General features: G+C 45.5%; 1 protein-coding gene across 1 annotated transcript in view; it reads left to right on the top strand.

The window, feature by feature from the left end:
- NEDD4 (NEDD4 E3 ubiquitin protein ligase) overlaps positions 1–26,473 on the top strand; it is a 143,597-nt gene that overhangs the window by 111,252 nt on the left and 5,872 nt on the right. Inside the window, exons 15-21 of the mRNA XM_075345749.1 lie at positions 3,440–3,510; positions 5,672–5,767; positions 5,844–5,917; positions 8,951–9,011; positions 19,734–19,793; positions 19,866–19,973; positions 24,850–24,946. Coding sequence (XP_075201864.1) covers positions 3,440–3,510; positions 5,672–5,767; positions 5,844–5,917; positions 8,951–9,011; positions 19,734–19,793; positions 19,866–19,973; positions 24,850–24,946 — 567 coding nt within the window. The remainder of the gene's footprint in view (positions 1–3,439; positions 3,511–5,671; positions 5,768–5,843; positions 5,918–8,950; positions 9,012–19,733; positions 19,794–19,865; positions 19,974–24,849; positions 24,947–26,473) is intronic.

A 26,473-nucleotide genomic window follows, 5' to 3' on the forward strand; every position in this document is an offset into this window, starting at 1 on the left:
ATAGGACGGGTCGTTCCGTCCCGTTCTGGATCTAAAACGGCTCAACAAGCTCGTGAGCACCAGGCGGTTCTGGATGGAATACTCCGCTCCGTCATCGCCTCAATGTCCCAAGGAGGTTTCCTAGCATCAATAGACAGGATGCTTATCTCCACGTGCAGATTGATCCAGAGCACCAGCGTTTCTGCGCTTCGTTATAGGAAACGAACACCTTCTGTTCGTAACTCTTCCTTCCTGCTGGCGACAGCCCCACGGGTCTTCGCCAAGTTCATGGCAGCAGTAGTGACAGTTCTGCACTCTCAAGGTCACTCTGTGATCCCGTATTTGGACGATTTCCTAGTCAAGGCACCCTCTTAGGGAACACTGCCCGTATGTTGCGCTGGAGACTCTCCAGAGTTTTGGGTGGATCATCGACTTTCAATGTCAGATCCGACCCTGACCCAATCGCTACCATATCTAGGCATGGAGTTTCATACTCTCTCAGCGATAGTGAAGCTTACGCTAAATCAACAGCGTTCACTACAGACAAGGCTACAATCTCTCCTTTAAGGACCAGTCGCACACATTGAGACGCCTCATGTACTTCCCAAGGTCCTTCCTACTCCCATCCTGGGTGGTAGTTACGACAGACGTGAGTCTATCAGGGTGGGGAGCAGTTTTTCTCCACCACAGGGCTCAAGGTACTTGGACTCAGAAATAATCCAACCTTCAGATCAATGTTCTGGAAAACAGAGCAGTGTATCTTGCTCGACTAGCCTTCCAGCAGTGGCTGGAAAGCAAGCAAATCCGAATTCAATCGGACAAGTCCGCAGCGGTGGCATACATTTACCACCAAGGAAGAACACGCAGCCGGCAAGCCTTCCAGGAAATCCGGCAGATTCTGACGTGGGTGGAAGGCACGGCATTCACCGTATCCTCAGTTCACATCCCAGGGGAAGACTGGGAAGCAGACTTCCTCAGTCGCCAGGGTATGGACGCATGCGTATGGTCGCCTCAAGATCTGTCGCCGCTGACAGATGCCAGACGTCGACCTAATGGCGTCACGGCACAACAACATCGTCCCGGCTTCATGGCACGGTCTCACAATCTTCGATCTCTGGCGGCGAACGCCTTAGTTCAGCATTGGTCGCAGTTCTAGCTACCTTATGGGTCGCGCCGCTGGCATTGTTGCCCAGAGTGCTGCGCAAGTTCAGGCCCGACTGCCGCCGCGCCATCCTCGTCGCTCCATTGGCCGAGGATGACGTGGTACTCGAATCGGTGGTACCTCACGGTGGGCCAACCGGAGGCACTACCAGACCGATCAGACTTGCTGTCTCAAGGGCCATTTTTCCATTTTTCCAGTTGAATTCTGCGACCCTCAACCTGACGGTGTGGCATTGAGTCCTGGAGCCTTGCGTCTTCAGGATTATCTCAGGACGTGGTTGCCACCATGGGACAGACTAGGATACCAACGTCCGCCAAGATTGACCACAGGATGTGGAAGATATTCTTATCTAGGTACTCGGCTCAAGGGGTTTCTCCCAAGCCGGTTCCATCTTCTATGTTTCCTTCCTTCCTGCAATCTAGGTTGGAAAATGGGTTGTCGCTCAGCTCCCTCTCGGGACAAGTCTCAGCGCTATCTGTATTTTTTCAGAAACGCCTAGCACGACTTCCGCAGGTACGCACGTTCCTGCAGGGAGTTTGTCTTCTCAGCACTCCGTACAAGCGGCCGTTAGAGCCCTGGGATCTGAACAAGGTTCTAATTGCTCTTAAGAAGCCGCCTTTCGAGCCTAGGAAAGATTTTCCCTTTCCCACCTTTCACGGGAAGTGGCCTCTCTAGTACGGTCACGGCTCTTAGGAGAAGTTTTCGAGCTAGTAACGCTCTAATACAAATCTTACTTCCTGGTCCTTTACCAGGACAAGGTAGTTCTGCGCCCGATTCCGGGATTTCTCCATAAGGTGGTATCCCACTCTCATCTCAATCAAGATATCACCTCACCTTCTTTGTGTCCTCATCCAGTCCACCAGCTTCAGAAAGATTTGCAGCTGTTGGATCTGGTGAGAGCACTCAGGTTCTACACGGATGCACTCTTGTCCTTGTCGCTGGTCGGCGTAAAGAGTCGCAAGCTTCCAGATCCACCCTGGCTCGGAGGATCGAGGAACCAATTCTTGAAACCTACAGTTCTACTGGGCTTCCGGTTCCTTCAGGGCTGAAGGCCCATTCTACCAGAGCCGTGGGTGCGTCCTGGGCATTACGGCACCAGGCTACGGCTCAGCAGGTGTGTCAGGCACCCACCTGGTCGAGTCTACTTACTTTTACCAGGCATTATCAGATGCATACCTACGCTTCGACAGACGCCAGCCTAGGTAGATAAGTCATTCAGGCGGCGGTTGGCCACCTGTAGGAGAGGGCCGTTTGACGGCCCTATCATGAGGTATTCTTTTACCCACCCAGGGATTGCTTTTGGACATCCCAATTGTCTGGGTCTCCCAATGGAGCGACAAAGAAGAAGGGAATTTTGTTTACTTACCGTAAATTCCTTTTCTTCTAGCTCCAATTGGGAGACCCAGCACCCGCCCTGTTTTCTCGGGGTTTTTTCGGTTTTTTCGGGTACACATGTTGTTAATGTGGAATGGTTTCAGTTCTCCGATGTTCCTCGGATTGAATTGGTCCTTTAACCTGTTATTGGCTTTCCTCCTTCTTGCTTTGGCACTAAAACTGATGAGCCAGTGATCCCACTGGGGGTGTATAGCCAGAAGGGGAGGGGCCTTACACTTTTGAGTGTAATACTTTGTGTGGCCTCCGGAGGCAATAGCTATACACCCAATTGTCTGGGTCTCCCAATTGGAGCTAGAAGAAAAGGAATTTACGGTAAGTAAACAAAATTCCCTTCTTTTTAAGGGATTATTTTTATACCGGTCTTTGGGATTTAATATCAGTTATCACATGCTTTATCTAGGCAATTTGCTTTCATAAGAATGTGATCAGACCATCCGTTTTCAGTAGTCCATCAGGTCACATAGATGGGCAGTGAATGAACAAATGAGAAATCTAAATCAAATGAATATTTAGTGTGACCGACATTTTCTGCAATTCTTCTGGGTATACTTGCACATTATTTTTGAAGGAACTCTGCTGGAAGGTTGTTCCAAACATCTTGGAGGACTAACCAAAGATCTTCTGTGGATATAGGCTTGTGCAATTCCATCTGAGATTGGTTCTCACAAGATGTTTGGAACTGCATATCTCCCTGCAGAGTTCCTTCAAAAACATATTGCCTGTGTACCTAGAAGAATTGAACACAAAGGGTGGTCACCGCAACTATTGATTTGATTTGGATTTCTCTGCTGCTCATTTACTTTGCATTTTGTTGATTGAAAATAAACTGGAATTCTTCTTTTGTAGCATTTTTCCAAACCTTAATCTTTTGCACATAAATAATTATTGTTATCGCTCTTACAGGTTTCTTCATACGACCGTTTTATAAAATGATGCTACAGAAGGCAATAACCCTGATTGACATGCAGTCTGTGGTATGTTATTTTAATCACAGTTTGTATGTTCCCTGACAGCACACGGCTATTGCATGACTTTTTTACAGATTTTAACACCACTGCGTCCTTGACAGTAGACTGATATTCCATATAGTAGACATAGGTATGGCTCAAAGCTTCTCTTCTATGCTTTGGAGTCTTGAACGTTCAGCCTTCATCAGTCCTATACTCATTACATGTAGAAGTCCTGGTGCCCTCTGTGATAGCTGGATTAAACTTTTATTGTGGTTAATGGAATCCAGTAATTCAGTCTTTGGTTGTAAAACCGCTGTTATATGCAATATGCTTCCCTTAGTGGTCACCATGGGACTGAGCAGGTCGGTCAGGCGATTGATAGCAGAGTTTTGTAGCTCTGACCCATAGAAAGACATGTAAATAATCATTTGGCCTTCAGTTAAAGAGGTGGTTCACTACTCTACAGTAGTGTCCACATCTCTGCAAAACTGATAGGGAAGGCTTTTTCTAAATACCTTGTTCAGCCAGTTCTGCCTTTGAGCCGTGCTATCACTGTCCGCTCATCCCCATGAAGTAAACACCAGGCTCGGGGACCTCTAAGATCTGGTGATGTCACGTGAACTTTGTTGACCCGACATCACCACGGCCGAACCCAGTCTTCCTGGGTGACTCGGCTTTGGGCAGAATTTCACTGCCGAGCATCGCTCCTGCTTGCGGCGCTCTGCAGTGAAGGAGAGAGTACGCGAGCTGCTGTAACTAGCAGTGAAACACTGCCCATAAACCACTCACTCAGGGAGACTGAGGTCGGGCTCAGTGATGTTGAGTCAACTGGAAGTTGACGGGACATCACCGGATCTGAGGTTACGGAGCCCGGGATCACTTCATGGGGATGAGCTGACAGCAATAGCATTGCTCAGAGGCAGAATTTGCTGAACAAGGTATTAAGATATTTTACAAAAGCCTTCCCTATCAGTTTTACAGGGATGTGGCCACTATTGCAGAGTAGTGAACCACCTCTTTAAAAAAAAAAAAAAAAGTAGACCTGGAATCCATTCTCCGCTAGTGATTAAATTTATGTAAATAGAAGTGAAAAAAGGTTTCTTAGTAAATTCACTTTGTCAGCAAATTATGTGCCCCGTTCCTGATTCTCCATTGTCACATAGGACAATGGAAAGACCGAAACAAAGCAGATAATTCCATAGAAAAAAGGAAAATTTCCAGCGCCAGGAAGGAAAATTAACAATCCTTTTTTTATTAAATATAATATTTAAAATCCAGCAGGTATGGCATCATGTCGGGTGACCAACAGAACGCGTTTCGACGCTCAGGTCTTAATCATGATTAAGACCTGAGCGTCGAAACGCGTTGTTCTGTTGGTCACCCGACATGATGCCATACCTGCTGGATTTTAAATATTATATTTAATAAAAGATTTTTAATTTTCCTTCCTGGCGCTGGAAATTTTCCTTCTTTTTTCTATACCTGATTGATTGCCATACCACCTTCCATGCGCAGGATCTGGATCTAACCAGCAGGACAGATCGGTGAGCTGGACTACACCTTCTTTTGTAGATAATTCCATAGTAAAGCAATCTGTAAGAAAACATTCTTCATTATATATGTACTGTGCATAACTATCTGGAGAAGGCATCTATTTTTTTCTGGGAGAGCAAATTTAGGGATACTGTTATGATATAATACTAACATGTGATAGGTACACTGCCATGGTTAGTGACAATCCAGCAAAGCTTTATGGTAATTTAATGCAGCCTGCCCCCTTCCACCCACAATCTAGAGTCATGTTTACTGATAGAGCGGACCACACACACTTTGTCATGTGGCAGCGTCAGTAGCACCTGTTATACAATAGTCACAGTCACGGGTCAGACACATCCTTCACTGCTTAGCTAAACTCTATATGTGAACCGTAACATGGATTCAAAGGTGAACATATGCTTATGTGCCTTCTAGGTTAACACTTTGTAGCTTTTGCAAAACAAAAAAGATTTAATTTATTTATTTTTTTTTGCAATCAGATCCAGTTTGGAATAAGAACTTTTTTTTTTAGATTCTATGAGCAGTTTGCCCCATGTACAAAAGGCGGTCACATAGTGGAAGACTTTGTAAGATAACGTCATGTTTCCATGAGGATATTCATCCTAAATTATTGTGGTTTGTCTCCTAGGATAGTGAATATTACAACTCTCTCCAGTGGATCCTTGAGAATGATCCAGAAGAACTAGACCTACGATTCACTGTGGACGAGGAACTGTTCGGACAGGTAGACATAGCTCACTTTTAGAGTGGGGCAGGTATGACTAGCCGGATGATATATACAGTTTATTTTCTACTTTAAGACACATCAGCACGATCTGAAGCCTGGTGGATCAGAAATAGTAGTCACCAACAAGAACAAGAGAGAGTACATACAGTAAGTATATATTGGGGGAGGTTTACTAAACTAAATGCATGATATTTGTGGTGAAATTTGATCCAAAAACTGACTTGCATCCCTATACCACTTTTGCAATGTGTTTGAGACTGAGGTTTGTTCAATAAGGGGAAAAAGAGGTATGGTCAACTATGACCCTGTGCCAAAAATGAGTGAAATTGTTGGCACAATGTAAGCCACCTAGTAATGAAGTGTAGACTAAACAGTCTAAAGACACATCAAATATATAAACCAACATAGACCACAATTTTTTTTATATCTCTGTACATGAAGACCCTGATTTGTGAAAGGCGTGCTGTAGTAGGATGCTGCAAACTCAGTGGTGTACACGTTTGGTGAAGCTTAATCCACTTTTGTGGAATAAATTATGATGAATATGTTGGCTGGGCTTTGACCTGTCCCTACCCAGCTCTGCTCATTTTTTTAAAAAGTTGACAAGCAGGCCAAGTCTGGCATAAAAATGTGCAATATTTTAGGGAGTTTTGTGCCACAATTCTTGGAAAAAAAAAAACCTTGATTAGTTGTAACCATAAGTTTTATGTGCTTAATATTGGAATATACAGTCATATGAAAAAGTTTGGGCACCCCTATTAATGTTAACCTTTTTTCTTTATAACAATTTGAGTTTTTGCAACAGCTTTTTCAGTTTCATATATCTAATAACTGATGGACTGAGTAATATTTCTGGATTGAAATGAGGTTTATTGTACTAACAGAAAATGTGCAATCCGCATTTAAACAAAATTTGACCGGTGCAAAAGTATGGGCACCTCAACATAAAAGTGACATTAATATTTTGTAGATCCTCCTTTTGTAAAAAATAACAGCCTCTAGTCGCTTCCTGTAGCTTTTAATGAGTTCCTGGATGAAGGTATATTTGACCATTCCTGTTTGCAAAACAATTCCAGTTCAGTTAAGTTTGATGGTCGCCGAGCATGGACAACACACTTCAAATGATCCCACAGTTTTCAATGATATTCAGGTCTGGGGACTGTGATGGCCATTCCAGTACATTGTAATTGTTCCTCTGCATTAATGCCTGAGTAGATTTGGAGCGGGGTTTTGGATCATTGTCTTGCTGAAATATCCATCCCCTGCGTAACTTCAACTTCGCCACTGATTTTTGCACATTATTGTCAAGAATCTGCTGATACTGAGTTGAATTCATGCGACCCTCAACTTTAACAAGATTCCCGGTGCCGGCATTGGCCATACAGCCACAAAGCATGATTGAACCTCCACCAAATTTTACTGTGGGTAGCAAGTGCTTTTCTTGGAATGCCGTGTTTTTTTGCCTCCATGCAGAACGCCTTTTTGTATGACCAAACAACTCAATCTTTGTTTAATCAGTCCACAGGACCTTCTTCCAAAATGTAACTGGCTTGTCCAAATGTGATTTTGCATACCTCTGGCGACTCTGTTTGTGGCGTGCTTGCAGGAACGGCTTCTTTCGCATCACTCTCCCATACAGCTTCTCCTTGTGCAACGTGCTCTGTATTGTTGACCGATGCACATTGACACCATCTGCAGCAAGATGAAGCTGCAGGTCTTTGGAGGTGGTCTGTGGATTGTCCGTGACTGTTCTCATCATTCTTCTTCTCTGCCTTTCTGATATTTTTCTTGGTCTGCCACTTCTGGGCTTAAGAAGAACTGTACCTATGTTCTTCCATTTCCTTACTATGTTCCTCACAGTGGAAACTGACAGTTTAAATCTGAGACAATTTTTTTTGTATCCTTCCCCTGAACAACTATGTTGAATAATCTTTATTTTCAGATCATTTGAGAGTTGTTTTGAGGAGCCCATGATGCCACTCTTCATAGGAGATTCAAATAGGAGAACAACTTGCAAGTGGCCACCTTAAATACCTTTTCTCATGATTGGATACACCTGCCTATGAAGTTCAAAGCTCAATGAGGTTACAAAACCAATTTAGTGCTTTAGTAACTCAGTAAAAAGTAGTTAGGAATGTTCAAATCAAGAAATTAATAAGGGTGCCCATACTTTTCCATCGGTCAAATTTTGTTTAAATGCGGATTGCACATTTTCTGTTAGTACAATAAACCTCATTTCAATCCAGAAATATTACTCAGTCCATCAGTTATTAGATATATGAAACTGAAATAGCTGTTGCAAAAACCCAAATTGTTATAAAGAAAAAAGGTTAACATTAATAGGGGTGCCCAAACTTTTTCATATGACTGTAAATCCAACTGCAATATGCCTAATTCACTGGTGGACACAGACAGAAACGGGTCCCTGTGCAGGAACAATGTATGGGCCCTTTGCAGTCCAAAATCTCATCATAATGCACAATCCTACCTACTTTGGAGGTAGACATGGGCCACCTGTGCAGTTGCAACAATTATATGCCTGGCCTAATTTTTTCTGTTCTTGTGCCACTAGTCGCCTACTCTTTGTTTTGTGCTAGGAAGTTCATCTGACATCCCATAATTGCTGCAGACAATCAATGTCTGCCATTGCAGTGCCTTTAAAGCTATTTTTACCCCATGAACTTTCCACATTTTTCCATGTTACAACCACAAACTTAACTGTATTTTATTGGAATTTTATGTGCTATAAAAAACAAAGAATAGTAAGTACTCGTGAAGTGGAAAACACTGTTTAATTGGCATAGATCAATAAGATTCCAAATTTCATCCCATGTGGCTTAAATTATACAGTATGAAGGGGAACTAAATCTCGTGTTTACCGATGTTGTGCAGAATCGGACAATCTGAACTTGCTAGTCAATGTCTCTGATGACGATGACAATCAGTACCTTGGGTTCCTTGCAGTGTGCCCCTCAACTTACAATTAACTCATTGGTGATGTAAAAAGTTGTCCAATCAGAAGACCCCTTTTAAAGCTTGGCTTATCTATAAGTTGTCAGTCTACATAAATGACTAATAAAATTTATAAATTTTTCAATGACACAACAAGCCTGACGTAATTGCTTAATCATACTTTCACAAAATAGAATGCGATCAATGTATTTTTAATCCTTTTTCTAGTCTCGTCATACAGTGGAGGTTTGTGAACAGGATCCAGAAACAGATGGCGTCTTTTAAAGAGGTATCCTAGTAACTCCCTATATATTGCCTGTGTCTTAGGCTGCTTTCACACTGTTTTTTTAACATGCCTCATGAATGTTTTTTTGCTGGAAAAGCGGATCCTGTTTTTGCAAAGAAAAACGCATGCAAACGCATGTGTTATTTTACAGGATCCTGTCACTTGAAGTTTGTGGGTGGGCATTGAAGTCATGTGATCGGGAGTGAGGGGAACTGAACGTGACAGACTGGGAATTCAGACGCAGCTGGGGGCAAAAGAGAGATGAGAAGAGAGAGGAGGGAGGGAGAGAGACTGATCACGCCAGGATGGTATCTGGCCAAGCACGATCCTGTCTATCAGCATACCACTGTTCACATGCGTTTGCGTGCTGTTTAGTCAGGATCCAGCGACTTGCAGTATTTGTACGCAGCTCAAAAACGCTACAAGTAGCGTTTTTGAAAAATGTTAAAAAACTGCAAGTCGCTGGATCCTCACCATAACGCACGCAAACGCATGTGAACGCATGTTGACGCGAGTCCATTGCAAATGCATTGAAATGAAAACGCATTTGCACTTGATCCTTTTTTGCATTCATAAAACGTTCAGGACGCATGTTAAAAAAAAACGTAGTGTAAAAGCAGCCTTCGGTAGATCCATGGTCATTTTAAAGCATGAATGTGATAAATGGTAATGGTACTCCGCAGTCTGGTGGATATTTCATATGTGATAGGTGTGGCTGGATCAGTTGAATGTAAAAAAAAAAAAAAAATCTGACCTTTCCTTACTTTTACTGGGCCCAGCGCCATCTCCACCACAACTGCCTCAGTCCCTGTTGTTCGGCTGCAGCGGTGACACTTCGACAATGTAGCAGCCAATCACTAAAGTCAAATGACCCATCGTCTTTCATTGCCCATGAAATGCCTTTTGTGCCAATTGCAAACCTCCAGCCAGGGCAACACATTGCCTGCATTTACGATAGGAACTGGTGGATTGGAAATATTTCTGAAATTTCAGTCGACGACCATGATGCATTAATAAATTTTATGCATCCTCATGGACCAGCTAGTTTCTTTCACTGGCCTGTGAGAAATGATACATGCTGGATTCCCGAGCAGTTAATCATTGCAATAATTCCAGCCCCAGCTGCATCAGCAATGGGCCGACAATACAGCTTCTCTGAACCGATTATGTTGCAAATTCAGCAACAATTCCAGACCACATAGACTGAACATTATGGCTTGGGAACCAACGAAAGATACCGAATATTAGGCTTGGGATCCTAGGCAAAGACACCTACCCTCAGGCTTCGGAACCTGCGATAGAGAGACCGCCCGCGGCTGGCCTTGCACGGCTATCGGCCATGGCTCCTAGGCAATGGGGCTGCCAATTCTCGAAAGACAGCATTATTACAATTCTTAATAGGATTATAATACCAATTCTTAGGGAATTGGTTGTGGTATAACCACCATGGACCAACGCAAGGGTTTGAATAGTGCAGTTACCATTCATTGCGTATTAATAAATAACACCAAGTTCAGTGGCATTTTTCTTTTCCTAAACTGAGAGACTCCAAAAAAAAAAACAATGATCCTTGTAGAGAAAAATGTGCTCTTTCTAATGATATCAGAATTAATATATTTTAGGGGTACCCATTTTGAGAAATTTGACCTAAAAATAGGTAAAATTCGTTTTTTTTAAGTTTGTCATCATATGTGGGTGTGAATAATTCCACAAATACATATGCTTTGACCGTGATATTGCAGCAATGCAAAGTCATGTAGATGTTTGGTGTACAGGGCAAAGCACCAGTTACTATTGTTTTTTGGTCTTGAGTTATATATGGGCAAAGTTAGGCATACATTTTATGCGAGGCGTTTTACAAGCTACTTTGACGCAAAATTGCGGCCGAAATATTGTTTTGTCATAGCCGGTAATAATTTTATCGTGTTTTGCAGCAAAAGTTGAGCTAGTATGCCAAATTTTAACATCAAAGCCATTATAGAACGCTAATGGCTCTGTGCCAAAGTTTGCAAAATCCTCTTAGCTGAAGCCGCAGGCTTGGTGGAACCTCCAGTGAAAGGTCTACAGTGCCCAATGTATTTGAGATCTGGCCCTAAAAATTTACAGAACCTCTTTTCAAACATACATTTACATCCTTATAAATTTTCAACAAAATCGGAGAAGGTCGAGTGGGGACGATTTTTAAAACTGGTCCACTTGATATGGAATTCCCCATGTGCGTCTCAGACGCATTGCAACTGCAGAATTCCTGCTGAATTCATGCGTTCTGGATGCTTCGAGAACGCACATTTTTGTGGTCCCACTCGGCTCTGCAGCATCCCCATAGACTTGCAGCAGAGCCGAGTGGGACCGCACTGTCAAAAAGACTACGGCTAGCCGCGAGACACTGCCGCGTGATCAGAATGAACTCTGATGAACTTCACCCGACTTCATTGTGATCGCGCAGCTCTGTGCGTGTGCCGCGGCTTGATTTGCGATCACAGGAAGGACTCACTGGAGACTGTAAATTCCCTGAGTGACTGCAGTGAGCCACGCGATCACCGGTGCCGTCACTCAGGTTACCCACAGCCAGCTTGAGTCCTCCACCCGAGACCTGTGGCCGCGGGTAACCGGAGTGACGTCTCCGCTGACAGTGCGACTCACTTCAGTTGCTGCGTGGAGCTGACAGGAGGTATTCTACGGCCGCTCCTGTCAGCTTCATGTAGCAGAGCTGGATGCGTCGTGGGACCTTGTGAGGATTACGCCGAACCTGGAGGGGTGTTTGGGGATTTTAATAAAGTGGTGAAAGGGTGTTTTTTTTTGTTTATTTCAAATAAAGTATTTTTTCGGGTGTATGTGTTTTATTTACTTTCACTTACAGGTTAATCATTGGGGGTGTCTCATAGACGCCTGCAATGATTAGCGTAGGACTTAGTGGCCGCTATGGGCTACCATTAACTCCTTATTACCCAGATTGCCACCGCACCAGGGCAATTCTGGATGAGCCTGGTAGAGTCCCGGGACTGTCGCATCTAATCGATGCGGCAATTCCGGACGGCCGCTGCCTGATATTTTTAGGCTAGGGGGGGCTCCTCATAACGTGGGGCTCCCCATCCTGAGAATACCAGCCTTCAGCCGTGTGGCTTTATCTTGGCTGGTATCAAAATTGGGGGGAACCGCACGTCATTTTTTTTTTAACTATTTATTTTACTGCACTACATAGACCCGCCCACCGGCAGCTGTGATTTGTTGCAGTGAGACAGCTGTCACTCAGGTGAGGGTGGGTCTGACTGCAACCAATCATAGGCGCTGGTGGGCGGGGAAAGCAGGATTGTATAATGAGTGGCCGGCATTTTCAAAAGCAGGAGAAGCCGCCACAGTGTGAAAGCCGTGCAGCGCCACGCCGGTGTTCGGTCAGTGATCGGTGGGTATGAGAGAGGGGGGGGAGGGATAGACCGACAGAGAGAGAGAGCGACCGACAGGGAGACAGACAGACAGACACAGACCGACATTGCAACCAAAACGCACAAAAGAATGACCTGTTGCTTTTTAGAACTCAGCGTCTTGGCAGCAGCCGAAACGCTGCGTTCTAAAACGCAACTTGCGCATGGATTATGCACAATGTTCATAGATTGTGCTGGGGACGCAGGACGCATGCAGTTATGCTGCAGTGCAATACACAGCGTAACTGCATGCAAATACGCAACGTGGGCACATAGCCTTTTGTGTAAAGTTTGTGGAGCAGACAGTGACCATTCCTAATGAATAGTGTATGAGATCGTTTGCTCAGAATCCTGAATTAGGTTTTTCTCCAAGCCTCTATCTTGTGAAGCCTGTTTTCATCTCTCGGAACAATACTGCCTAGTTTGGCTTTTATCCTATTGGTTTTGTTGAAGATAAATGCTTTATTTTTGCCTAATTGAATTTCTTCTATGGGCGAGAACATTTTCTTTGTCGCTCCATTGGGAGACCCAGACAATTGGGTGTATAGCTATTGCCTCTGGAGGCCACACAAAGTATTACACTTAAAAGTGTAAGGCCCCTCCCCTTCTGGCTATACACCCCCAGTGGGATCACTGGCTCACCAGTTTTGTGCTTTGTGCGAAGGAGGCAACACATCCACGCATAGCTCCACTTTTTAGTCAGCAGCAGCTGCTGACTATGTCGGATGGAAGAAAAGAGGACACATATAGTGTCCCCAGCATGCTCCCTTCTCACCCCACTGTATGTCGGAGGTGTTTGTAAGGTTGAGGTACCCATTGCGGGTACGGCGGCAGGAGCCCACATGCTGATTCCTTCCCCATCCCTTTTTACAGGGCTCTGGGTGAAGTGGGATTTACCGGTCTCCAGGCACTGAGACCGTGCTCCATCTACAGCCCCTGGAGAAGATGCTGGATGGAGCGGAGTACATCAGGGACATGGCCCTGCTTCCTCAAGGTACTCTGTGTCCCCGTGCATTTGGCGCTCACACCGCAGCATGCTGGGTGTTGTAGTGCGCCGGGGGACATCAGCGCTGCGGCGCCTGTGCCATGGCCTCATTCAGCTTTGCTGAAGCAGGCTCACTTATGGGAATTGGTCGCGCCGGCCGCTGGGACTGCGGCGCGGCTGGCACTTGTAGTGCGCCGGGGACTTCAGCGCGGCCTGCGCTTTTACGGCGGCCGCGCTGATAACTAGAGTCCCCGGCTTTTGCGGCCTACTTCCGTTCGTTCCCGCCCCCAGACCTGCCAGTCAGGAGAGGGGCGGGACGCTGGCCACTTCCAGGAATCGGTCGCGCCGGCCGCTGGCAGCGGCGCGGCTGGCACTTGTGGTGCGCCGGGGACTTCAGCGCGGCCCGCGCTTTTACGGCGGCCGCGCTGATAACTAGAGTCCCCGGTTTTTGCGGCCTGCTTCCGTTCGTTCCTGCCCCCAGACCTGCCAGTCAGGAGAGGGGCGGGACGCTGGCCACTTCTATGAATCGGTCGCGCCGGCCGCTGGAACTGCGGCGCGGCTGGCACTTGTGGTGCGCCGGGGACTTCAGCGCGGCCCGCGCTTTTACGGCGGCCGCGCTGTTAACTCGAGTCCCCGGCTTCTGGGCCTAGCTCCCTTCGTTACCGCCCACAGCCCTGACAGTCAGGGTAGGGGCGTGACGCTGCATAGAGCAGAGCTGAGAGCTGGAGTATGTTTTGCATACTCCACCCCTCTCACTGTGTGCACTGTGAGTCCGGATTCCCGCACTTTCTCAGGCACGCCCACGGCTTCCTTCTCTACAAGGACACCGGCAGCCATTAGTGTCAGTTTCTGTACGATACAGAGACAAGTGTGGAAGACCCTGGCATTCTGATAGTCACACAATCGCTGTAACAGGCGTTAAGCAGCACCTGTGGTGCTAACCCCACTAGTGCAGAAGTGCACTTATAGATATGCTTGTACTATATACATTGCACTGTTTGGTCGCACGTTCTATATACCCTCCTGGATTATGCGGAGGAGTTATCAGCATATTCTCTGTGTAAAACAAAGGTGCAGAACCACATGTTTTTCTATACAGCTGGTACAGCATGTACGGCTATACGGCCGGCAGGTACATAGACTCCCATTGTATGCACTAATGGCCAGGGGATGAGGACGGTGTCTGCAGTATTTACTGACAGTTTTTCTGAGACTATGGCTATGATACTAGAAGCCTAGCAGTCCGGACATGTCTCTCACAATATGGGCACTGTTGAATCATTGATCCATGGCCCCCCTCAGTGTGAATAACTAACAGCTCCGGGAATGTCACACGCATCCCAGAGTCACGGCTCTGCACGGACGTCAGTCCCAGACAGCCTAAGTGGGCTCGCTATGAGCGGCCTCAGTTTCATCAGGGTCCTAACAGAAGGACTCGCTGTGTAATGAGGCGGAAGTAGCGGCTCAGGATTCTGATCCTGAGACCGCTCTCAATCTGGATACACCTGATTGTGACGCCATAGTAAATAATCTTATAGCGTCCATCTATAGAATGTGGGTTATTTCTCACAGCTCCTCCAGTGGAGGAGTCAGCTTCACGTATTTTTCTGGACCACTCTGCCTTCAGAGAGGCAGTCCAGGAACACCACGCTTATCCAGATATGCGCTTCTCCAAACGGCTTAGGATACACGTTATCCCTGTCCCCTGACTTGGTCAAGGACTGGACCCAATGTCCCGAGCGGCATCCTCCAATCTCCAGGCTTGTAGCTAGATCCATAGTTGCAGTGGGAGATGGAACTGCAAACTCAAAGATGCCACTGACAGACAGATGGATCTCTGGTCGAAAGCCATCTATGAGGCTGTCGGCGCACCGTTGGCTCCGGCATTCTCTCCCTTGGGGCACTCCAAGCTATTTCAGCTTGTCTTACACAGATTGACACGGTTACACGTACATCTGTGCCGCAGGTGGCATCCTTAACCTCTCAAATGTCTGCATTTGTTTCTTACGCGATTCAGGTTGTCCTGGACTCTGCGAACCGTGCGGCGGTAGCCTCCGCTACTCCGTGTTTTTAAGCAGAGCCTGGTCTGCTCGTTAAGTGAATGGAAGGCAGATTCTGCTTCCAAAAAAGGTTGCCTAACCGGTTGCCTTTTTCTGCTGACCGACTGTTTAGTGAGCGTTGGATGTAACCATCAAACAGTCCAGGGGTAAGGATTCATCCTTTCCTCAGCCCGGACACAACAAACCCCAACAGAGCAAGAGGCAGTCGGGGTTTTCGGCCTTTTCGAAAAAGGTTCGGGCAGGTCCCATTTTTCCTCGTCCAATGTGGACTCAAAAGGATCAGAGGAGCTAAGATTCTTAGCGGGCTCAGTCTCGCCCAAAAAAGCGACAGTCTGAAAACCCGCTTCCAAGGCGGCTTCCTCATGACTTGCGGCCTCGGTCGGTAGCAGGCTCTCCCGCCTTGGCGATATTTAGCTGCCATAGGTCAATGACCATTGAGTGTGAGACATTCTGTCTCACGGGTACAGGATAGAGCTCACTTCTCGTCCTCCAACTCGATTCTTCAGAATTTCTCCACCTCCCGGCCGGGCCGCTGCTCTTCTGCAAACAGGGTGCACTCTATAGGCAGAAAGAGTGATGACCCCCGTTCCTCTTCAGGAACAAGGTCACGGTTTTTACCCCAAATTCTTTGCGGTACCTATAACAACGGGCCGTTCCGTCCCGTTCTGGATCTAAAAATGCTCAGCAAGCTCGTGGACACCAGGCGGTTCCGGATGGAATCCCTCCGCCATGTCATCGCCTCAAGGTCCCAAGGATATTTCCTAGCATCATTAGGCATCAAGGATGCTTATCCACACGTGCCGATTGATCCAGAGCACTAGCGTTTCTACGCTTCGTTATAGGAGACGAACACCCTCTGTTCGTAGCTCTACCTTCCGGCTAGCGACAGTCCAACTGGTCTTCGCCAAGGTCAGGGCAGCAGTAGTCACAGTCCTGCACTCTCAGGGTCACTCTGTGGTCCCGTATTTAGACGATCTACTTGTCAAGGCACTCTCTTAGGAAACATGCCAACACTGCCCGAACGTTGCGCTGGAGACTCTCTAGAGTTTTGGGTGGATCATCAACTTTTTAAAGTCAGATCCGACCCCGACCCTATCGATAACATATCTAGGCATAGAGTTTCTTACTCTCTCAGCGATAGTGAAGCTGCCGCTAGACAAACAGCATTCACTACGGGCTGCAAGCTCTTCTTTAAGAACCAGTCGCACACATTGAGACGCCTCATGCACTTCCTACGTAAGATGGTAGCAATGGAGGCAGTTCCTTTCGCGCAGTTTTACTGCGTCCACTACAATGGGACATTCTCCGCCAATGGGACGAGGAGTCGACGTCCCTCAACAGAGTCGTCGTTCTTTCTCAGGCGGCCAAGGAATCTCTACGGTGGTGGCTTCTTCTCACCTCTTGGTCAAAAAGAAGGTCCTTCCTATCCCCGTCCTGGGCGATAGTTACGACAGACGCGAGTCTATCAGGGTGGGGAGCAGTTTTTCTCCACTACAGCGCTCAGGGTACGTGGACTCAGCAAGAGTCCACTCTTCAGATCAATGTTCTTGAACACAGAGCAGTGTATCTTGCCCTACAATCCTTCCAACAGCGGCTGGAAAGCAGGCATATCCGACTTCAGTCGGACAGCTCCACAGCGGTGGCATACATCAACCACCAAGGAAGAACGCGCAACCGGCAAGCCTTCCAGGAAGTCCGGCAGGTTCTGATGTGGGTGGAAGACGCGGCATCCACCATATCCACAATTCACATCCCAAGTGTGGAAACTAGGAAGCTGACTTCCTAAGTCGCTGAGGTGTGGCCGAAAGAGTATGGTCTCCTCACCCGGACGGGTTTCAGGAGATCTGGCGCCGCTGACAGAGGCCGGACGTCGATCTAATGGCGTCACGGCACAACAACAATGTGCCAGCTTCATGGCACGGTTTCACAATCATCGAGCTCTGGCGGCAAACGCCTTAGTTCAGCATTGGTCGCAGTTCCAGCTACCTTAGGTGCCACCTCTGGCATTGTTGCCCAGAGTACTGCGCTAGATCAACACCGACTGCGGCCGCGCCATCCTCGTCGCTACAAATTGGCCGAGGATGTTGTGGTACTCGGTTCTGTGGTGCCTCACGGTAGGCTAACCGGGGGCACTACCAGACCAATCAGACTGGCTGTCTCAAGGGCCATTCTTCCATTTGAATTCTACGGCCCTCAACCGGATGGTGTGGCATTGAGTCCTGGAACCTAGTGTCGTCAGGATTACCTCAGGACGTGGTTGCCACCATGAGACAGGCTAGCATACCAACGTCCGCCAAGATTGACCACAGGACGTGGAAGATGTTCTTATCTCGGTGCTCGGCGCAGGGTGTTTCTCCCTGGCCGGTTGCATCGTCTAGGTTTCCTTCCTTCCTGCAATCTAGGTAGGAAAATGGGTTGTCGCTCAGTTCCCTTTAGGGACAAGTCTCAGCGCTATCTGTATTTTTTCAGAAACAACGACTTCCTCAGGTACGCACGTTCCTACGGGGAGTTTGTCTTCTCAGCACTCCGTACAAGTGGCCGTTAGAGCCCTGAGATCTGAACAAGGTTCTAATTGCTCTCCAGATGCCGCCTTTCGAGCCTTTGAAGGATGTCTCCCTTCCCGTTTTTCACGGGAAGTGGCCTTCTAGTAACGGTCTCGTCTCTTAGGAGAGTTTCCGAGCTAGCAACGCTCTCATACAAACTCCCTTCCTGGTCCTTCACCAGGACAGGGTAGTTCTGTGTCCGGTTCCGGAATTTCTCCCTAAGGTGGTATCCCATTTTCATATCAATCAGGATATCACCTCACCTTCTTTGTGTCCTCGTCCAGTCCATCAATTTCAGAAAGATTTGCATCTGTTGGTTCTGGTGAGAGCACTCAGGTTCTACTTCCCGCATGGCGCTCCTGCGCCACCCGGATGCACTCTTTGTCCTTGTCGCTGGTCGGCGTAAACAGTCGCAAGCTTCCAGATCCACCCTTGCTCGGGGGCTCGAGGAACCAATTCTTGAAACCTACAGTTCTACTGGGCTTCTGGTTCTCTCAAGGCCGAAGGCCCATTCTACCAGAGCCGTGGGTGCATCCTAGGCATTACGGCACCAGGCTACGGCTCAGCAGGTGTGTCAGGCACCCACCTGGTCGAGTCTACTTACTTTTACCAAGCATTATCAGATGCATACCTACGCTTCGGCAGACGCCAGCCTAGGTAGATAAGTCATTCAGGCGGCGGTTGGCCACCTGTAGGAGAGGGCCGTTTGACGGCCCTATCATGAGGTATTCTTTTACCCACCCAGGGATTGCTTTTGGACATCCCAATTGTCTGGGTCTCCCAATGGAGCGACAAAGAAGAAGGGAATTTTGTTTACTCACCGTAAATTCCTTTTCTTCTAGCTCCAATTGGGAGACCCAGCACCCGCCCTGTTTTCTCGGGGTTTTTCTGTTTTTTCGGGTACACATGTTGTTCATGTGGTATGGTTCAGTTCTCCGATGTTTCCTCGGATTGAATTGGTCTTTAAACCAGTTATTGGCTTTCCTCCTTCTTGCTTTGGCACTAAAACTGGTGAGCCAGTGATCCCACTGGGGGTGTATAGCCAGAAGGGGAGGGGCCTTACACTTTTAAGTGTAATACTTTGTGTGGCCTCCAGAGGCAATAGCTATACACCCAATTGTCTGGGTCTCCCAATTGGAGCTAGAAGAAAAGGAATTTACGGTGAGTAAACAAAATTCCCTTCTTCTCGGAGATGGAAAGTGTTCTTACTTAAGATATGCAATTGCTGAGTTTGGTGAATTGGATCATGTTGGACACCATCCTTTTTGGCCCAAACATCATTTGGATTGTGCTCCAGAAAATCAGGTTATTTGGCTGCCTGAAAGTCAGAATTCTTCTACATAACTGCACTTATACTGATACTCGCCTGCTGACTGCAAGTAATAGCATATGTGTTCCTGGAAGAATCGCAAATGCTGAAAAGATGTGGAGGTGCATTTAGAGGGCAACTGGTATCTCACGGTTATATCACTTTTGTTTTTCTATTGTCGTTTTTTTTCTTTTGTTGTGTTTTTTTGTGGTAATTAAAACTGTAAAATTAAGATTATAGATTATACTGTGATTTTATGAAGTCTATATTTTTTTTTATACTGGGCGCCAGTGTCCCAAATCTTTCTAATAGCTTTGTTTTGGTTTAAAAAAAATTGTAAAAATGTAGTTTTTAATATATACATACAAACATACATTTTATACTGTAATTTTTTGGGTTTTTTTAGGGATTTTTTGAACTGATTCCTCAGGATCTGATTAAAATATTTGATGAAAATGAATTGGAGGTATGGTATTATTTTATCACTCCTTTCTATTAATTAGGTCAGTTCTTAAACGTATTATTTTATTCCTTCTAGCTCCTCATGTGTGGTTTGGGAGACGTGGATGTCAACAATTGGAGGGAGCATACAAAGTATAAGAATGGCTATTGTCTCGGACATCAAGTTATTCAATGGTTTTGGAAGGTGAGGGGTTGGTGAAAAAGGGATCTTCTAGCCACTGTCCCACATTTATCCATCTGGTACTTTCAACTGTGTATTCTTTTTAAAGAATGATCCAGCTACAATGCTATCTTGGTTATTAAAATGAAGGTAACAATTATTCTAAGTTTGCAAATCAAAAAGGTCCGTGGAGCCTCTGTTAGGAGTCTCAACACGGAAAATAGCCAGATATCCCTCCGGGAAGGACCTAGCCAAGGAGTGGCTCTTTTTAGGAGACCACCATAACCACCATATTAAGTGGCCCTTTTAGTCAATTTCCAACTCTTGATAAGTTTAAAGATATGACAAGGGAGCAATGCACCTAGGACTTAATATGGTGGTTATAGTGGTCTCCTAAAAAGAGCCACTCCTTGGCTAGGTCCTTCCTGGAGGGATATCTGGCTATTTTCCGTATCAATACTCCTAACAGGCTTCACAGACCTTTTGGAGTTGCATATTTCCCAGGGGGCAATGCACCTAGGATTTCACTGTGTGGAGCGCCTTCGCTGGCTGCTGGCAGTGTTTTCTCTGGCTGGTCCCCCCGAGATCAGTGATTTTGTTTAATCATTTAGTTATGAGCACATTGCTGGCCAGGGAAAGATTATATAAAGCACGGAGAATACTGTGTTATAGCATCATTTTAATATCATGTAATATATATGCACACATATATCTCATATATCTCATATAAAATCAATGGTATATATAAACATGGGATACTTGGTAAACGCCTGTTTTTATCAAAAAAGCATAAAGCCATCCCAGTGCGACAAGATGTACCTGAATTGTGATGGTCCTACACTCTAATATTAAAAACTTACCATGTGTCAAAACAGACCTCAATGTAAGTAAGAGCTCTCCAGCCGTTTGGTGAACAAACTGCTTTTTGTTATATCCAAATATTTCACATTTTGAATAATCTTTCCAGAGCACCTGCTGCCGGTTTTTCCACATCCCTTTCCTATGTTTTGTGCATAGTTAAGATCCTACCCTAATATGTAGTATGTATAATATTCATAGTTTCATAGTTTTTAAGGTTGAAGGGAGACTCTAAGTCCATCTAGTTCAACCCGTAGCCTAACATGTTGATCCAGAGGAAGGCAAAAAAAACCCAATGTGTCAAACAAGCTCCAATGGGGAAAAAAATTCCTTCCTGACTCCACATACGGCAATCAGACTAGTTCCCTGGATCAATACCCTGTCATAAAATCTAATATACATAACTGGTAATATTACATTTTTCAAGAAAGGCATCCAGGCTCTGCTTAAATGTTAGTAGTGAATCACTCATTACAACATCATGCGGCAGAGAGTTCCATAGTCTCACTGCTCGTACAGTAAAGAATCCTCCTCTGTGATTATGATTAAACCTTCTTTCCTCAAGACGTAGCGGATGCCCCCGTGTTCCAGTCGCAGGCCTAGGTGTAAAGAGATCTTTGGAAAGGTCTCTGTACTGTCCCCTCATATGTTTATACATTTGATTTTAGATCCCCCCCTAAGCTTTTGTTTTTTCAAACTAAGTAACCCCCAAGTTTAATAACCTGTCTTGGTGTTGCAGCCCACCCATTCCTCTAATAATCTCGCTCTTCTATCTACCTGTAAGATTATGCTATTTATAACCTTCTATACTTTTGATATCAAGAAAAGCATCCATTCCTCTCTTAAATTCATTCAGTGAGTTGGCCATCACCACTTCCTCAGGAAGAGAGTTCCAGAGCCTCACTGCTCTTACCGTGAAGAACCCTCTTCTATGCTGATGTAGGAATTTTCTTTCCTCCAATCGAAGAGAATGCCCCCTTGTTCTTGTCACAATCCTTAGTACAAACAGATCATGGGAGAGATCTCTATATGGCCCTCTGATATATTTGTACATATTTATTAGGTCTCCCCTAAGTCTTCTCTTTTCTAGAGTAAGTAGACCTAATTTTGATAACCTTTCCGTGTATTGTAATGCACCCACTCCATTTATTATTTTAGTAGCCCACCTCTGAACCCTTTAAAGTTCAGTAATGTCTTTCTTGAGCACCAGCGCCCAAAATTGCACACAATACTCAAAGTGTGGTCTGACGAGTGATTTGTACAGAGGGAGAATGATGTTTTCATCTCGTGCCCCCAAACCTCTTCTAATGCATCCCATCATTAATATTAGCAAATGGCTCCAATTAGCTAATCAGGAGAACTATACTAAATTTCTATGTCACTTACCTCATGTGCAGTGCATTGCCGCAGCTTAGGTATCTATGGTTACTACCACTAGCAACTGTCACTGAGTGGTCATAACCATTGATACCTAAGTTGCAATGCCCCTGCTCATGAGGTAAGAGACATGGCTAATCAGGAGAACTATACTACATTTCTAATTGTAGGTATTTGCTAATATTATTACACTTACTACATATTGGGATAGGACGTTGGCAATGGAAATACCCCTTTAAGTCACTTGGACTTGTTTCCATGTCGAAGGTATGGCTTTTTGACAGGAGAAATCTGACAAGTAGTCTTCATTAGTGAGGAGTGAGCACTACTATGCTCGGGTGCTTGGTACTCTTAACAAGCAGTTGGAGGCTCTGATGGGTGCAACTCAAGTACCAGAGTATAATGGAAGTCAATGGCTCTTCCAGAAAAAGGCTATGTGCCCACGGGGAAAGTGTCCTGCGGTTATATCCGCAGGACATTCCGCAGGAGCTCCCAGAAATCCGCAGCACAACTTTGTCTGTTTACATGCTGCAGTTTTCTTGTGGAATGTCCTGCGGATATGCTGCGGGCATTCTGCATTGAGGATACAGTACCATGGCTTGGACACTGCATCCTTAATGCAGAACAATTGCTGCACTGATCGGGGCGTTCATTACCTCCATCACGCAGCACTTCTTTCCGTCTCCGGCCGTGTCTGCACTGTGCAGGAGAAGGTGGGCGGACCAGCACTAGCTCTGGCTGTCACATGACCGGAGCTCGTGCAGGCCCTGCCCACCTCTTCCTTCCTGCTCCACTGCCGTCCTGTGCACAAAGGGAAATTGACAGGGTGTCTGCTATTAAGGCAGGTAAGTATGGGACCAAGGCAGATTTCCGCAGGTAATTCCGCAGAAAGAATTGACATGCAATTACATGTGGCTGCGGGACATCCGCATCATGTTCCGCAGCTGCACGTATCCACAGCATGGACACAGCACTTCCCATGTCCCATAGGATAACATGGGGAGTGTCTGTGCATGCTGAAACCTGCGGATTTACCTGGAAAATCCAGAAAATCCGCGGATTTTCCGCAGATAAATCCGCAGGTTTCATCTCACGTGGGCACATAGCCTAATAGTTGAGTCCTTCCTTAACTTCCAGTATACTCTGATACTCAAGTCGCGCCCATCCGAGCATAAAATTGCTTATTATGAACACCCGAGTATAATAGTGCGCGCTCATTATTAGTAGTCTTTTGACAATTGTAAACAGTAGATGGGTCCCACTAGTTGTTGCCAGTGCTAAGCTGAAAGCACAACTGGACATCTTTCAGTTTTAAAGAGCAGTAAGCATGAAGTGTCTGTCATATGCTGCGCTAAGTTTAGCTGGTCCACCACCGTGTGAACTCTATTCAGTGTTGCCCTTTTCTTGGGGCTTCTTCAAAGAGCTTAAATGGCACATCTTGAAAGACCTCTGCTTTGAAAACTTTGGGAGAGACCTTGCTGATGCACAATAATTACCTTATGTCCTATTGCTGTGACCTTTGTAGCAGCATTTGGCAGATCCTCATCCTTGTTTCATGCAATCTATAGAAATGATCGTAATCACCTGCCATGTGTAATTGATTACTAGGACACTTGACTATATATTAAGGCAGGATTTGATTTGTCTCTAGCAGAAAGTGGTGTTAAATCATGACTTATTGGAGGATGATCCAAACGGGGGGATGCAATTTAGTGAGATCATGCTGAACGACATTAGAGAGTCCAATAATTTTAGATAACGTTGTGTGGACCGATGAGGTTTCTCTCTAATTATCCAGTGATTTTTAGCTCCGTCTGACTTCCCAACAACTCTGACCAGCTTCCCTGTCCATGATGCTGTCACCATCATGTTTGATGGTGGGGATGGTGCTTTCAGGGTCATGTGCAGTGTTAGTTTTCCACCAGACAAATTGTGTTTACTGGTATAGTGAAAATATGCATTTACCGTTAGAACAACAACTAAACCATTTATATAAGATAAAGTATAATGGCTAATACATGCCAATAGGAAACCCCTTGCCATGAATGAATAGGATTTCCCACAGAAGTTTGCTTTGATCTCATTAAATCCACATTGATAAGTCACATTTCTGGGATGGAAACCAAAATATTTGTGTTATTCTAATATAATCAGCATAAAAATGTACTGGCCTCATGTTTAATAAAAAACAATAAATACGACCTGCTGCTTATGTAAATGATGGAAGCAGATACTTTATAGGATCCTAATGAATAATGCAGGCATCAAGTCAGATTAAACACAAGAAGGTGATGTCCTTTATACTGAGGAGGTGAGGAATTTCCAAAAGAAATTGTAGGGTGTAAGAAACCGGCGCTAGAAAAATAACACGTTTAACAGCTTGGCATTAGTCCAGGCAGCAGTGACCGGGCTCTGGATTTGCTCAGAGGCTCATGTAGTCATCTGTTTAATGCATTGTACAGTTATTGATATCACTGACGAGCAGCCACGTCCCTGCGCCTGGGTGTAGGGGGAATGGTAGAACTTGTAATCTTATTGCTGCACCTTGTAAACATTTTATCGGATTCTCTGTAAAATCTCAAGAAAAGTTAAAGGTAATATGGATATTTTTAGTCACCTGGCTGATTTACATTGGATTTAAAGGTGCAATCTATGGTTTTTCTAGGCTGTATTAGTAATGGATGCAGAAAAGAGGATTCGCTTGCTGCAGTTTGTCACTGGTACTTCAAGAGTGCCAATGAATGGATTTGCCGAGCTCTACGGTAGGTATATGTAGACCCCTAATGGGCTTTTAGAGAACTTTTAAATAGTTCTGTTTAAAGGGAATCAGTCATCAGGTTTTTGCCACCTAATATAAGAGCAGCATAATGTGGGGCCAGAGATCCTGGCTCCAGGAGTGGTATCACTCGCTGGGATGCTTGCTGTAGTTTTGATAAAAAACATTGATCAGCAGTAGATTATCATTAGAGGACTACTTGGCCTGCTGCCATTTTTAGTCCAGCATATTCATGAGCTCTGTATAACTCCAACCCACAACTGATTGGCAGCTTTCTGTGTGCACTGTCCATAGTCAGAAGCAGTCAATCAGTGGTGTGGCGCAGGGTTATAGAGCTCCACATTCAAATAACTTAGATCTGCAGCAGAGAAAACATTGCTTTTATTAAAATGACAGCAGCTCAGTAAGTGACACCGCTGGAGTCTGGGTCTCTGCTCCTACATTATGCTGCTCTCAGATGGAGTAGTAAAAACCTGCTGACTGATTCCCTTTTAAATGTGCATCTTCAAAAATATCTTACATGGCAAACACTATATAAAGAAGTCTTCAGTTATAGTAATTGAGACTGTTGTAATGTTTTGGTGGACATGTACGTCTGTCTTTAAAGGGAACCTGTCACCTAGAATATGCGTTCTGACCTATCAGCAGACGCATGTGTGCCCTAATTACACCTTCCTACCCATCCCTGTGCTGTAAAATTGTATACTATGAAAGTAATAAATGTTTCCTATGTAAATAGCAGGGTATTTGGTCCCATGGGCGGCGCCTTGCCCTATGGACGTCTGCATTCTTTCCGTTGTATCACGCCCCTGTGGGCGTGATACCATGGAGTCACATGAGCGATGTCCCTGTCGCTCATTCTATCCTGCGCGCATTGCGTCAGGCTTCTTTTCCGGGTGTTCACTCGCCGGCTTCAGACGCGCACTGCGCGTCTGAAACTGACAAGGAGAATCTGGAAGAGAAGCCTGCCGCAATGCGCGCAGGATAGAATGAACGACGGGGACATCACTCATGTGACTCCATGGTATCACGCCCACAGGGGCGTGATACAACGGAAAGAATGCAGACGTCCATAGGGCAAGGCGCCGCCCATGGGACCAAATACCCTGCTATTTACATAAAAAATATGAAGGTAATAAAACGTTTATTACTTTCATAGTATACAATTTTACAGCACAGGGATGGGTAGGAAGGTGTAATTAGGGCACGCATGCGTCTGCTGATAGGTCAGAACGCATATTCTAGGTGACAGGTTCCCTTTAAAGTGTTCTTCTCATCAGCATAAATGGGATGGTCCTTGTTCTTAAAGTCAATATACTGCTTATTAAAATTTTAAGCCACTGATGAGATATTCACACAGGATCGCTTAGCCAGCTGAAGCGCAGTGCTTAAAAGCTGACTAGCAGTAATGATCTGTCTCATAGGCAATGAGCTGTAAACAAAGTGTTAATTTCTGGAGAACGTCAGAGAGTTTTTAGTTAGTAGTAAATGGCAAAATTGCTTTAACAAGCCT

Source organism: Anomaloglossus baeobatrachus, chromosome 4, assembly GCF_048569485.1.
Source record: "Anomaloglossus baeobatrachus isolate aAnoBae1 chromosome 4, aAnoBae1.hap1, whole genome shotgun sequence".
NCBI classification, from domain to species: Eukaryota; Metazoa; Chordata; class Amphibia; order Anura; family Aromobatidae; genus Anomaloglossus; species Anomaloglossus baeobatrachus.